The sequence below is a fragment of the Cololabis saira genome, chromosome 5 (genome assembly GCF_033807715.1).
Source record: "Cololabis saira isolate AMF1-May2022 chromosome 5, fColSai1.1, whole genome shotgun sequence".
NCBI classification, from domain to species: domain Eukaryota; kingdom Metazoa; phylum Chordata; class Actinopteri; order Beloniformes; family Belonidae; genus Cololabis; species Cololabis saira.
Window position 1 is genome coordinate 13,454,357 of NC_084591.1, and position 15,156 is coordinate 13,469,512.

Here is a 15,156-nt window from a genome sequence, read left to right on the forward strand (position 1 = left end):
CCTGCTGAAAGAAGAGCTGGTACTTTCAAGGACTCATGTTGATATTTGAGAAGAGATTAAAAAAGAATCCATGTGAATGCTGGGATGCAGGATCACCCTGCTGAATGTGGTACTCCAACCTGATAACAACTGTCACTCAATGTACTGGTCAGTAGTATTCATGTTATGTCAGATCAGTATATACTCAAATTAAGGCCACGTTTACACATAGCCGGGTATTTACAAAAACGGATATTTTCTCATCTACGTTTTGAAAAATATCCTCGTTTACACGAACCCGGATAAATACGGTGTTAAGGGTGCTATGAGCAGCCAAACCTACAGGGGGCAGTGTAACGAGATGCGCAAAGTCATGCTAGCCAATCAGAATCCTGGAAAAAAACGTCAACAAATGACACGTGTGAAGCCTGAATATTATGGTTCCGCATTAAATCGACGGCGTAGCCTACATATGGTGCGCGTCGCCGCGTACCCTACGCCGTAGGCTCTGCGTTGGTGTAACGCGGAACCATAAATCAGCCTTGACTGCCAGTTACTTCCAAGACGGAACGAGAGTCTTTCGTTTGGAGTGACAGAGAAGTGGAGTTACTTTTAAGTGTGACTTTAGAATTTAAAACAGGTAAAATAAAATAAAATATTGACGGTGGCCAAACAAATTGTAAATACAGGTCGCACAAATGATGCTGGTGACGTTTCTGTTGCATAATGTGACATTCTGAAGCCTAAATCTCTGTTTCCCTCCGTTTACAAGCAAACGTGAAAACAGAGTTTTTGAAAATATCCACTTCGGCCGGAGTTTTCAGAAATTATCGTTTTTGGTGACTTTGAGCTTCGCTTTCGTGTAAACGAACGGCCAAAACGCATGAAAACGCCACCGTTTTTGCTCCGTGTAAACGGGGCCTAAGGCATCAATTATTGAGGTTTTGAGTTGAAACATGCTTTTACGATGATAATGGATACAGTATACATGTTTATAATATTGTATAATGGCTTTTTTATCTTCTTGAAAGCCTTTGCAGGTCAGTCACACAAAGCATTGGAAATGAAAACAGTAACTTTAAGGATTTGTTTAAAAAAAAAAGTTGCTGCTTGAGGAGGCTTTTAGCAGACTATTTAGTATCAAACCCGTCAACTACAACCTATACATGAATTACCATATTTTCTGCACCATAAGGCGCACTTAAAATCCTTATTTTTTCTCAAACATCTGCAGTGCACCATATGTATGAATTTTGTTGTGCTTACTGACCTCGAACCAATTTTATGTGGTACACTGCACTCAAAAATCTGTCAAAGTGTTTTAGTGCGAGGCCGCTCTGCTTGGTTGATTGATTGTCAGACCATTCAGCTGACTCAGGGACGTATTAAAGTCGGTCCTTGGTTGGATACAGGCTGCAACGTCAGACAACGTTAGATAACTAATTATGTAGTGCTGGCATGGCAAGCAACCATCATCCAACATCTAGTCAATGTTACCTTACTATAATTAGACGTCAAGCTAATGTTAGGTTTTTAGTGTAAACCCAATTTTCAAATGTGTAACATAATTCAATTATAATCCAATGTTGGAATCAAACGTGGTTCTAACCTCACACTAACTTCAGGCGTCTGCTATCGCTGGCAACGATGAACCAATGAGAATAGGACATAGTATGCTTTTTATTAGTGGATTCGTGGAAGATGAATGATTTTCAGAGTGATTGCATTTTTCGGTATTAGTTACAACTGAACGATTTATTGTGAATGAGTTGAATAATGTTCAATATAAATCAATTTAAAAAACGGTACAAAAAGGAAGTTCTGGGAAGTTATTTGATTGAGGAGGAGCTATGTTAAGGAAATATTGTGTTTGTTAGCTTGTTAGAAAATCGGTAGCCTAATAGGTAAATTAGCAGCTATTTATTATTAATATTTATGTTTAATTTATTATAGAGGTAACAAAGGGGCAGGGTTAAATAAGTTTTACTTCTACCCGCTCCTTTTCGGACACTGTTTTTTTTTCCCTGTTTGTATTACGTTTTTGTTGTGGCTTTTTCTGTATGTTTTGAATTTTTTTTTTAATTTTATATTTTTTTCCTTATGTGTTCGAAATAAACAATTAAAAAAAAAAAAAAAAAAAAAAAAAAACTTACCAGACTGTTTTGTTTCACTTTACATATGTTTTATCATGTGCCTTATGTATAAAAATAGACCCGATCGTTGATACTGCCCCTATAATGCAGTGGGCTAAATGGTAAACGGTAAACTAATAGTCTTGTGTGGTACAGTGTTTGATAAACCAGCGTTAACCGGACATAAAAGAGATATTAAAACTGGATCCACACTGTTCCCTTGTTTCCCCCAGTGAGGCGAGGGTTAAAGGGGTGATGCTGAGATGGTGGCAGCCGAGACATGATGGCGCCGGACATGACCAGTGGGCACTGGACCATGTGGAAGTAGTTCTGTGAGTACCCAATTCCCAGCTGGCCCCGAGCCCCCACACCCAAGACTGACCCCGACAGACCCCGGGCTGCCTGTATCTCTGCCTCTGCCTGGGCTGGTTACAGGTGGTTCCTGCCATCATAGACAGACACACTGACACAGAGATAAAAGCACATTCACACGTGTGCCGTTCAGCACCTCCATCCAACCTCTAACCAGTCCTTTGTTTTATCTGCCGAGGGCGGCTCGTGACCTCGGCCCAGCAGTCTAGAGTACAAAAGACTCATCTGGTGTGAGGTGTCCATGCGCATGCTCATTTAGGATTTACAGTATTTGCCCATTTTACTAAAGTCATCTGCCATTATCATCCGTTATAAAACACTTTTGTATGTGTTCAGTAAAAGAAAGAGAGAGATGTGTTCTCACAAATAGTGCAGTTTTGATCCATTTGGTTTGTAGTCTGAAGTCTCCAAACTCATTTCTGAAATTTAATTGCCATATTTCTGTCTTCAAGGATTAAAATGTCTTTAAGACCTGGAGCCCAAGGACACTGCACTCATTCAATGATTATTTTCTCCTTCTTTTTTTTCCATTTTATTTGTGTTTCAGCTGATTTATCCATCGTGGAAAATGTTCTCCAATTCCAGTTTTGAAATAGCTTTAGGTATAAAAATGGAGATGGCAGTACAGAGAAGACATCATGAACATGGTGTATACTACACTGGTCTTTTGCATGAACATGGTAACATTTTAAAGCATTTCCAATACATTTCCCACGTGTTGCTGAGGGTTTCGGAGCTCGTTCGGATTTGTTACCCAAGAAAAAGTTTGCATTAAACAGCCAGGCCAAGTTCTGATCATGCAAAGCTGCACACAAACAAACCTAAAGCACACACTATTGCCTAACCTGAGCTGTCCCTGGTCGTCATGGCCATGACCTGTCCCACTCCCCCCCCCCTTGCATTTGCTCAGTTTTCAACAGTGTTTGCTGGAAGGAGTGATTTGTGATCCTCACACTTTGCTCTGTTGTTTATTTCTCTCTGTCCACCACTCCTTCACAATTTTTTTTTTCCTTTTGCCTCACACACTTTTCCTCCGGCTGCTTAAAATAACCTTTGATCATGCGGTCGTGCTTGTGCACCATCTTTCCCTAACGTTTTCATCATCATCATCATCATCATCATGATCATCATCATCCTCCTCCTCCTCCTTTTCCTTACCCTCTCTTTCCTCCAACCTCCCTCCTTGCGTCTTCTTTATCGTACCATTCTGGCACTATTGGATGGATCGCTGGGATTTATCTCGCTGCCTGTCTTTGCTTATGTCCCTACTGTCTCCTCACTTGAATCAACTCTTCCCACTTTCCATTTCTCGTTCACGTGTCCCTTCATCATTCTCTCTGTCTTTACCACGCACACTTTCACTTCTTCCTTGCTCTTCTGACTCTGCCCTCCTCTTCTCGTCTCCCTCCTCTGGGCCCCTGCTCCCCCAGGCCGGGGCTCCTACCCCCCCACACCTTCCTACGAGACAGCAGTCCCCTCCTCCTGCCTCTCCCCTCTCGCGCTCTAACCTCTGCTCTCTTCTGTATTCTGCTCCCTCTGGCATGGCTGTAGTGTCAGGTAAGTTTGCCGCCTCTTCCTGAATGCAGCCCACCCCTCACACCCTTTCGTCCCAAACCCTCTTCTCCCACCTGTTACACTGCAGACACCCTTCCTTAACTTCCATGCACAGCCAGCTCTTCCTCATTCCTACCATCGGTCATCTTCATGCTTTCAACCTAAACGTGCACCCCAGGCAGGTCAAAGGGCAGGTCAGCTGCTCACAGTGTTCAGGTGAAGGCTCACTGACAAAACTGATCCAAAAAAAACACTGATTATTAACTCTCAGCACAGGCAGCAAAGGCTTTTCATGACAACACAATGGATGGAGGGATGAACAGAGGAGTAGAATCTTGAACAGCGCCTGGAGATGGTTGACATCACTGATGAAAAGGGTTCAACAAAATCAGAAATTTCTGATTGTTGGCTTTGATGTGTAGCTCATAAAGTTGTGAGGGCTTTTAAATGTGACGCGACTACAACCAAAGTTTACATACAGTTTGGAAAAAGGTATCTAAACTCTTTTTTTCTCCATGTTTGACAGTAAGGATGAGGAACCTTTTTCTGTGGTAGGTCAGTAAGGACTACAGATTTTTTTTTTTTAATGTCAGAATAATTGAGAGCTTTTTTTGTATTTATTTATTTATTCTAACAGCAGTTTTTATTGCTTTCTTCAAGTGCACTGTAAAAAAAAATGTTTTTACGGAAAAAAACTGGCAGCTGTGGTTGCCAGAATAATACTGTAAAAGATACAGCGGATTGTAAAACACATTACAGAACAACCTGTAAATTTTACAAGTTTAAACTGTAATCCTTTACAAAATAACATTATACAATTTAGGTACAAAACTGGTAAATTCAACATCCATTTTCAGCCAAATTAGCATGACTATGCCTTCATTAAAGCTATTTTCTCCTGTATAATTTACGTGCAGCCATTGCTTATTTTACATCTAATCCCATAAAATTTCACTGGAAAACATCAAAATAAAGGTATTATTAATCGGTAAAAGCCTCATTATAAGACAGTAATTTGACTGAATTTTTCCGCTTATTTTATTGAAAGATTGTGTGATGTGTAATATATTTTGTAGTATTAATAGCGGCGTTTTGATGTGAAATAAAGATCTACTATCATTGAATTCTTTGAGTAATTTCTTCATTAAATGAGTTATTACCAGTTAGACAGAAAAACTCTGACACAATGTCAACAAAGATTTTCATCTGTAACATTTACGGTCCTTCACCATTGCTATTTCACAGTTTTTTACTGTAATTTCTACGGGCTTTTCTTACAGTGTGTTAATACATAAACTTACTGTTCATTTGCTCTCATAAGACACACATAAAAGTTAAAAACCTTTACCCTCTTGTGCAGCAGTAAGCTGTAATCTGGCGTTTTTTATGATGCTTTTGAAGCAATAGCTTTCTCCTCCACATGTGGTGTTTCAGTTTTCATGTAGAAAATGTCCCAAAGGATTCCCACAATCTTTTCCTGATATCTTTGCTTTATTTTTATAATAATTACCATTACTATTATGCTTTTTCCTTGTTGTTGGCCTTTAAGGCCTTTATGTTGGAAGGTGTCCTCGAAATACATTCCCCGATTAATCATTTGGCCCTTTAGAAGTTTCAAATGCCAAAACACCATCAAGTATGATTATCTGAACTGCTCAAATCACAGTCAACTCAGTGCCAACTTCTGACTTTAAAGAAAGCCGTTCTCTGATTATTCTGATGTTATTCAAAGGATTCTTCAGTTTTACTGTCAGACACGGAGAAAAAAAAAACAAAAAAAAAACGAGGTGTCTTTTGAAAAACTGAATGTAAAATTCAAGATTTCAACTGTATTTTGCTGAAATGTCAGTGGTAACGTGTCTGTGTGTATACTGTATGTGTGATGTAATCCATCACGATATCTTTATATCTGTTTCTATGTTATCAATACGACCTGAACTGGCGGAGTGTTTTTGACTGGGCTGCTAATTTAAAAGCTGACAAATCCCCCTGGTATTTCTTTAAAAGAAGCCCAATCGTCCATCCAGTATTTCAAACGCTCAAGCGTAAGCAGTGAATCACTGCGTTCTAGTTAAACGTCAGCTTCATTTGCATTGCAACACATCTCACATCATCATTTTTAGATGAAATGACATTTGACCAATGAGTCTCATAGAGATTTAATTTATTTATTGATTTACTTTAAAATTCCTCCACTCTTGCATGACTTCACTGAGTGACTCTTGCTATGACTCTCCATCCTGTTTTCACTCACGGCTGTTTGTTTGTCTGTCAGAGGACAACAACAACAACATGTCTCTGAGCCAGGAGCTTCTTCCTCTTCTCTCTTCAGTTTCTGACCAAAAAATCAGAAACACATTTCGTACCGCATTTCACTCTAACACTCGCAGTTTTCCAGTCCACCTTAACAATTCCACCATCACCACGTCAACCATAACAGAAAAAGCGACCACCCGCTCCCTCCCCCTGCCCTTCCTGCCCACCCACCCGCTTCACAGAGACCCCTGCCTGCCCTGGCTGCTCTCCTGGCTCACTGGCTCCGCCCTGCTGGATGGAAGAGGCAATAAACAGGCTAAGCAAGAGTGATCTTCTGCAGCTTTTCTCTGTCACTTAGTTTTCAAATCCTTTCCTGCTCAGGACCCTGCTTTTTGTAGCTTTTTTTTTTTTTTTTTTTTTTCTTTTCTTCTCCTTTTTAACTCTGATCTCAAACACTCAGTGTCAGAGCTTCGCTCGAGTATTCGTCATAGAGTGTTTGTAGACTCCCTGTGTCCTGTGTCTTGTGCTGTGACTTTTGGTCAACCACCATGTAATTCCTCGTATCGCCGTGTAGCTCACCATGTTCACCATGTAGCTGCCCTCCATTTGTGCAGACTGTAAATAAATCCAAGTGTGTGAAGTAGCACCACCCTACGGAAGAGTATTAGGGCCATGCAGGAGAAAAAATATTTGAGAGGGGAAGATTTTTTTTTATATTGTGCACTTCGAGAAAAAAGTCGAAATGTCGAGAAAAAAGTCGAAATGTCAAGATTAATGTTGAAATACAATTTTGAGAAAGAAGTCGAAATGTCGAGATTAATGTTGCAATACAGTATATACAGTGTTGAATCAAACTTCTACTGATAACTTCTGCAACCTACATTTCCTGAAGGCAACATGACTGAGGAACGTCCCCCGCCTTCTCTGTTCTGCTGTCACTCATGATGCCACGCCCCTCTCAGTTGATGCCACGCCCCCCACGCCAGATCGGGGCCAAAAGTCTGAACCTGAAAAAAAAATTTGAAACTGAAAAAAAAAGACGTGAAACTGAAAAAAAAAAGATTTGAAACTGAAAAAAAGATTTGAAACTGAAATAAAAAGATTTGAAACTGAAAAAAAGATCTGATACTGAAAAAAATAAAATTGAAACTGTAAAAAAAAATTTTCAGGTTCAAATTTTATTTTCAAATTAGCAAAACTTTTGGCCCTGATTTGGCTCCATACTATACAATTTCGAGAAAAAAGTCGAAATGTCGAGATTAATGTTGAAATACAATTTCAAGAATAAAGTTGAAATTTCGTGAATAAAGTCGAAATTTGGCCTTTTTTCTCAACATTTCAACTTTATTCACGAAATTTTGACTTTATTCTTGAAATTGTATTTCAACATTAATGTCGACATTTCGACTTTTTTCTCTCAAAATTGTACTTCAACACTAATCTCGACATTTTGACTTTTTTCTCGACATTTCGACTTTTTTCTCGAAGTGAATAATGAAAAGAAATCTTCCTCCTCTAAAATATTATTTCTATTTTTCTCCTGCCTGGCCCTAATACTCTTCCGTACCACCATTTCTCTCTGAGCCATGAGATCTATGAAGCTGTTGAGTGTTTGAGGTTACGATTGATTGAAAAATGCCAGCATGAACCTGGATGTGAAAGAATGTTGGAGCTCCATTCGACCATCTGAGTGTTTTCTGTGCATGGATTAGAGCGCGTGTGAATTTTACTGGGCCCTTTAACTCCGTCACTAATGCTCACCCTCCTCCCCTCTCCCTCCCCCTTTGACTGTTCTTGTATCCCTGCAGCACGCGCAAACAAAACTACATGATGAACTTTGCCAGACAGACGGGCATGCGTCACTACTACAGCCGCAAGAGGCGGGCTCTGCAGCAGCGCGCCTGAACGAGTAGTAATCTCTGACCTGCCAATCAAACATCGACTTGCCTCGCACATCTTTATTATCCAGACGACATATCACCCCGCTGAGACCCATCCACCGTTGGATTCCAATCAGCTTGAGACTGCCCTCAACCACATCTGCACACATCTTCCGCCACAAAGCGCAAAAGGCCATCCAGTCGCACGGCCTTCCCAACCAGACAGACCGGCGGGAGTGAAACTCATATTTAAGAAGGACTGAAGCAGCCATTTTTGTTTACTTTTGTCCCAAAAAGATGGCCGGGGTTTCTAGTTGTTTTGTAATTGTTGCTGTTGTTCCTCTGATTCCTGTTCCCACCTGCGATATTCCTCCCTCGGGCCACCCACCTCACCCCTCCTTTCCTCCTTTCCTACCACACTGTGAAATTGAGAGATAATATATCACTGCTAAACTGACCAGCTGATTGAGGAGTAGCCTCCCAGTTCCACTGAGCCACCGGAGGATGGGGAGGACCGTCGCTGCCAAACCAGTTCGCCAGCAGAAAGACACACGATGATGACACTGACCATTAGGAGGAATAACAGACGAAGAAGTTTAAAACTAAAAAAAAAAAAAAGAAAAGAAAGAAAAAAAGAGAACTGTGTTCTTGGTGTTCTGTGTGTCTGTGGGTTCTTTTTGTGCTGAGTTGACTGTGCTGTTCTGTTTGTTTGTTCGTTTTCTACTAATTCGTATGCTTTTAAAGGGGAGAGGGAAGGGTGGGGTTTCTGTTTCCTTTTCCTCGTTTATCGGATCAGGTGTGGGCGGGGCGCAGAAGGGCCGGACTGCACACCGAGGAAGAACAAAAAGAGAGATTTGCACGACGACAGGAAAGAGAAAAATTTGAAGAAAAAAAAAGAGACTGATCGATGATTTTTTTTTTTCTGTTATTTTTCTTTTTTGTCTGTTTGTTTTTTTTATATAGTTTTTTTATATATATGTTGGTTCCTGAAAGTACAGATATTTATGGTAAATGGTTCTTCACGTAACCTATTTAAGATGCACTGTGCGTGAAATCTGTATGTTCTTTTCTAGTGTTAAGTTATTAGACAGTTGAGTCAGGCTCTCAGACTGCATCATCTCCCCTCTTTCTTCACTTTCCTCTTCTCCTGTGCTGTTTCCACCCTTTCCTTCGGCTCTCTCTCTCTCTCTCTTTATCTCTCTTTCTGCTGATTTCTGATACCTGGAGGTGAGGTTCTATTAGTGTTGTTTTTGAAGTCTGTGTAATATGGACCCTCTGCCCTTGGTGTAACTCCAGTATAGCAATCTCCTGTATATATATACGTATATCCACTATGGGGAGACCCAGCAGCCTTATACAAGGGAAATAAAGAACTGTCCAAACCTCATGCTGTAAACACTGCGTCACCTGCTCTTTCCCTTTTTGAAAGGCAACACTGCCATTTGCCTACTATAAACTACATTGAATTAGTCAGTTTTTTTTTCTCCTCGTGGTGGCCGTCAGTCCCGAGCACTTCAGATCCTTATAGCAATCATGCTTAAATTCTGCCCTCAAAGACATGAACAATCACATTTCCATTACAGTTTATGTTCTGCAATGAAACCACGTTTTCTCCTCTCACAGTAAGTCATTTCCAGAGGTGTCAAAAGTATTCACATTCATTACTCAGGTAGAAGTATAGATACTAGAGTTTAAAAATACTCCCGTAGAAGTTGAAGTATCAACTCAAGTTTTTTACTCAAGTAAGAGTATAAAAGTACTGGTTTCAAAACTACTTAAAGTATAAAAGTAAAAGTAATGTAAGGGGGAAAAAGCCATTAAGGACAAAAGCCATTGAAAATGAATGCATCTTAGTATAATGCAAATATATTAAAGAACCATATATGTGTACTATGGAGCATTAACATGTGTTTCAGAGAGCAGGAGATATGATGACTAGTTGCCTATAAGTATTGTAATGGTGCAAAAAGTCAAACTTCAGAGGCATGTTATCATTTATCCTAACCTTTATTGGAATGTACATCTAAGTTTAGTTGCAGGAATCTGAGGGAACGGATGTAAGAACAAAACTGGACAAGAACATCTGAAACAACCACAACCAAATTCACTCAATCCGGATGGAGCAATTTAACTGGATAGTTTTTTTTTAAAGGCCGAAATGAAATAGAGTAACGAGGCTGTTTTTAAATGTAAGGAGTAAAAAGTACAGATAATTGCGTGAAAATGTAAGGAGTAAAAGTAAAAAGTCGTCTGAAAAATAATTACTCCAGTGAAGTATAGATAACCAAAATTTCTACTTAAGTAAGGTAACGAAGTATTTGTACTTTGTTACTTGACACCTCTGGTCACTTCAATAACAATGATGATAGATGTGACTAAGCGCTAGGTTTTTTTGTCTGCCACCACTGCAGTCAGTTTTATAAAAAAGCAAACAGGTCTGTAGCTCCGTAAACTTTAACTGGGGGGAAGGGGGGGCTTCATCTGAGGGATTTCTGGGAGGCCATTGTCCACAACATCACAAAGGGAGCAGTTAGGCAAAGCTTAAGGATGACTCTCAACTTTTGATGACATGTGAGCCAACACCTCATCCTGTGGCAGTTGCTGCACCACACACGACAGAGCAGGCTCCTGCAGAGCAGAGCATGTGATTTTTGTTTTGGTACATCATAAGATTAAGTTTTCATGTAGATCAAAGCATGTCCACTGCAGTTTTGCAATAAGCTCATTCCAGTTGAGTTTGCACATTTGATCAAAATTTTCCAAAGTTGTCCATGACTCACATTTAGCTTAGACTTACAGCGTTGACTCCAGACGATTTCAGCTCACTGCAAAAACTCAAAATCTTACCAGGAATATTTGTCTTATTTCTAGTTAAAATGTCAAATTTTTAGTCAAAAAATCTCTTTACACTTAAAACAAGAGCCATTACCAGAAAAATAACTTATTTGATCATTTCCACCTGTTTCAAGTAAATTTTCACTTGAAATAAGTAGAAAAATCTGCCAGTGGGACAAGATTTATCTTCTCATTACAAGCAAAAAAAAAATCTTGTTCCACTGGCAGATTTTTCTTCTTATTTTAAGTGAAAATCTACTTGAAACAGGTAAAAATTGTTTTTTCCAGTGATGAGTCTTGTTTTAAATGTAATGAGAATTTTTGAACTAAAAATTAGACATTTTAATTAGAAATAAGACAAATATTCTTGTTAAGATTTTGAGTTTTTGCAGTGCTGTGTAAACTTGGCCACATATTCTTGAGACGTCGCCCACCACGTCGGGCCCTAGCAATGCTTACCCAATCACATGTAACACTATCTTATGAGATCTGGCTCGACACACCAAAAATCCCCATCTGGCCAGGCTCATAACCTTTGGGACACAACTGACCCGCATATTATTTAACAGTTTTAACCGAACCATAAGTGGCAGAAGTTTCCCAGATTAAAGTCGGCACAAATGTGTCTGCTGTCTGGGATTCCTTCCAGTTATTGCTACATTTCACCTATTTTCTGTTGACAATCCCCATTTGTTCCATTTCAAGGGTAATGGGACATCTTATGAGTGGCTGTCACCGTGTTGAGGAAGCATGTAAGCCAGGTTATATGCAATCAATAACTATTGGAGAATATCGGACATCCAATGACATGTAGGGATAGATTATAATAGGAATTGAAATTGCAGAGTACATTGCAGTTCTCCAGGGGTTTCCTGTAAAGTGGATTGCTTGGGATTTTTAACCATGTCAGGTGAAGAAAAAAGATTTAGAAAGAAATTAGCACATTTTGACATTAGAACTGACTCATAAGTAACTTTGACTAACATTGGTTTGGCTAGTTAAGCTTGAAAGGTTTTTATTTTCCAAATATAAGCTGATAGTCAGAAAGCATGGCTCGGCCTGTCTGGTTTATGAGTAGGGTTGCCACCCGTCCCGTAAAATACGGAATTGTCCTTTATTTGAGAAAAAAATGTTGCGTCCCGTATTGAACTAATACGGGACGCGATTTGTACCGTATTTTCATTAACTTTTACACCATAATCTAGTTGAATTATTGAAATAAATGAACCTTTACACCATAATCTAGTTGAATTATTGAAATAAATGAACCTTTACACCATAATCTAGTTGAATTATTGAAATAAATTAACTTTTACACCATATTCTAGTTGGATTATTGAAATAAATTAACTTTTACACCATATTCTAGTTGAATTATTGAAATAATTAACTTTTACACCATATTCTAGTTGGATTATTGAAATAAATTAACTTTTACACCATATTCTAGTTGAATTATTGAAATAAATTAACTTTTACACCATATTCTAGTTGAATTATTGAAATAAATTAACTTTTACACCATATTCTTCACCTGTATGTATATTATACATCTGGGCTGATGTGGACATACGTAGCATAGGAGGCTATCTCAGTTGCTATATGGTTGTTTGTCTCTACAGTCACGAAAGTTCAATGCTATTAAAGCATTTTAAACTTTAAATCAAAGCATTTTGTTTTTCATATAAAATAAACACATTTCTATTCAGTTTAGAAGTTTTAGGGCTTTTTTTTTGGCTCCTGCGCTGCTGAAATCAGGGCGTCCCTTATTTCTATTTCTGAAAGGTGGCGACCCTATTTATGAGTGCAAGTACAAACATTCAGAAACAAGACTTGTCATAAAAACATTTATTTAGGAGAATAAAATCAAATAAATAATAGTCCATTCAGACAAGTGTGGTACGAAGTTAAAAAATATAACAATGTCTGCTATAACTTTGGTGCACACCTGAGTGTCTTCAAACTTGGTATTCACCACATATTTCTGCAGGCTCTGAGCTTTTCTTCATGTTGAGGCTGCAGTGATGCCTCCGAGCGCTGATCTTTTAGTTATAAGTTCCAGACCATCACTGCCACGGCCACGAGCATCGCCGTGACGTACGGGGGTTCAACCGTCAGGCACGAGTTACAGTACAGCCAGTCACAGCAGCTGTAGCTCACATTGAGCAGCATCCCTTTGAAGCGGATGTTGTTCAGCTTACCGCAGTCCCCTTCCACTAAGCAGCCCCTGAATGTCAGCACTGTGTAGTTACCGTAGCGACCCACGGCCTTGAAGCACCGCTCGTTTGGAGGGCACTCGGTCACGATGAGGTCAAACTTCTTTTCCTTCTCCAGGAGGGGGCTGTAGTAGCAAAGCAAGTTGTCACAGAGCAGCGAAGGGAGAAGAAAGTAAAAGCAGAGCAAGACAGGCAGGAACTGCAGCGCGTTCTGCCTGCAAGAGGAAGGGAGGCATTTGTTACACACAGATTTACATTCATATGTAAATCATAAGTTACATTTTATAGCCTCTTTTCTAAGCAATGTTAAAGTTTAACTTGCTGATTCTTTTCGTCGGACAAGAATATTTAGGTTTTTAAATACCCGACATGTTTCGCCGGTTACTTCTGCCTTCATCAGTCACAGAGTGAGGCATTTTTATTCAATCATCATGTTACAAAGTGCTTAACATGGCCTATATTTAGATTCAATTCCGATTTAGAGGCCCCCCAAAAAAATAGAATTAAATTCCAAATTAGTCCAATTAACATAAATCCAATAAAAATTACTAAATAAATAGATTGCATATAAGCTTTCCTTTGACACAATCCCAAATCCTGAGGAAGCGCCAGGTTACTGGACGGGAAAACTCCTGTTTAACAGGGAGAATCCTCTGGCAGAACCAGCGAGGAAGGCGCCCAACCCGACAGGTTGAGAGGAAAGAAGATTCATAAACAAAGTTGGAGCGAAATGTTGCAACTTTTACAATAAATATAATATATAAATAGGTATGATATATTCATCAGAGTATATATGGATGTAGAACTCGTGAATAAGAATTGAGAAGCCAGTTTTTAAGGTCATGGGTCAAGCTTCAACAAGTGCAAATGAAAAGGTTTGGTAAAATGTTTTTTGCTCCCGGTGGTTTTGTGAGTGAAATGACAGTCATGAAAAGCTCTATTTGAATGTAAAGGAGCGTTAAAATTATCTTAATACATTTCATTCACATCTTGGCTTGGGTTCCTCAACCAGTTTGTTTTCATGAATTTGCATTATACAAATTCAGAGTCATTTGCAATGAATTGGATGTAAATCCCTCTCAGTGTGAAGTGCCTTGACAATAAAGTTGAAGGAAAATTTAAATAATTAAGCTAGGATTTGTATGAGATATACATCCTCAGTGAAAAACTTGCCAGAAGTAGGCAAAATATACATTGTTTTTATTGTAAATTTATAAAAAAACAAAAAAACACCTGTTGCTCCAGTAGTGCAAACTCACAGCACATTTTAAATGCCAGTAGGGTTGATTCTCTTTGCAGCAAGGCTTTCCTTTCCAGTCTCTCTTGCCATACTTTCTTAATCTTCAAGTTTGCCCGTGAGGCTGCTTAGGAAACTTGGGAGGAACCTTTTTGACTGCATGCCCATAAATCCTACATTTCACAGACTGAAACTTGATGGCGTCTGCTCACTTGTCTATATTGCGTCAGACTTGGTTCCAGATTTACGGTTTGCATGCAAGATTACTTCACGCATTAGAGGCATCCTCCTCTTCCTCGTAAACAGTTTTTTTCTTCACTGCCTCCACAGCTCTCTCTAAGACAAACATGTCCTCATGACACCCAAACTGCATGAGTAATCTTTTTTTAAATGGTTTAATGCTCTTCACCTTTAAAACCCATAACTCCAGAAGCCTTAAGTTTTGATAAATGCTGCACAGGTGTTCATGATTTTTGTTTGCTAATTGTCCCCGTCAACATATTCCAAACTGACAAGTTAGAAAGTGAAAACAGTTTCAGTGTGTCCCTTCAGGGAAAACTCACCAGGCCATTTTAGATAGTTTAAAATCCAGTCAGTTAAAACCTCTCAGAGCTTCTCCTGATGAATTCAAATGTCTTTCCTCACACAGCTTTTCTTAAAAAGGAGGCCCCACCTTTCAGCACACCTGTTCCCGA

The 15,156-nt window shown here is 39.3% G+C and overlaps 2 protein-coding genes across 2 annotated transcripts in view; one reads left to right on the top strand and one right to left on the bottom strand.

Moving 5' to 3' along the window:
* Positions 1-9,558, top strand: part of reln (reelin) — a 123,450-nt gene extending 113,892 nt beyond the window's left edge. The window contains exons 63-64 of the mRNA XM_061720959.1: positions 2,345-2,443; positions 8,102-9,558. Of these exons, the coding sequence (XP_061576943.1) occupies positions 2,345-2,443; positions 8,102-8,198 (196 nt within the window). The 3' untranslated portion in view covers positions 8,199-9,558. The remainder of the gene's footprint in view (positions 1-2,344; positions 2,444-8,101) is intronic.
* A 3,499-nt stretch (positions 9,559-13,057) lies between these two features.
* LOC133444841 (protein Bouncer-like) lies at positions 13,058-15,032 on the bottom strand. Its single transcript, XM_061722741.1, has 2 exons — positions 15,025-15,032; positions 13,058-13,439 (listed from the first exon to the last, which is right to left on the bottom strand). The coding sequence occupies exons 1-2, from the start codon at positions 15,030-15,032 to the stop codon at positions 13,058-13,060; spliced, it is 390 nt and encodes a 129-aa protein (XP_061578725.1).
* Between the last annotated feature and the right edge of the window lie 124 nt (positions 15,033-15,156).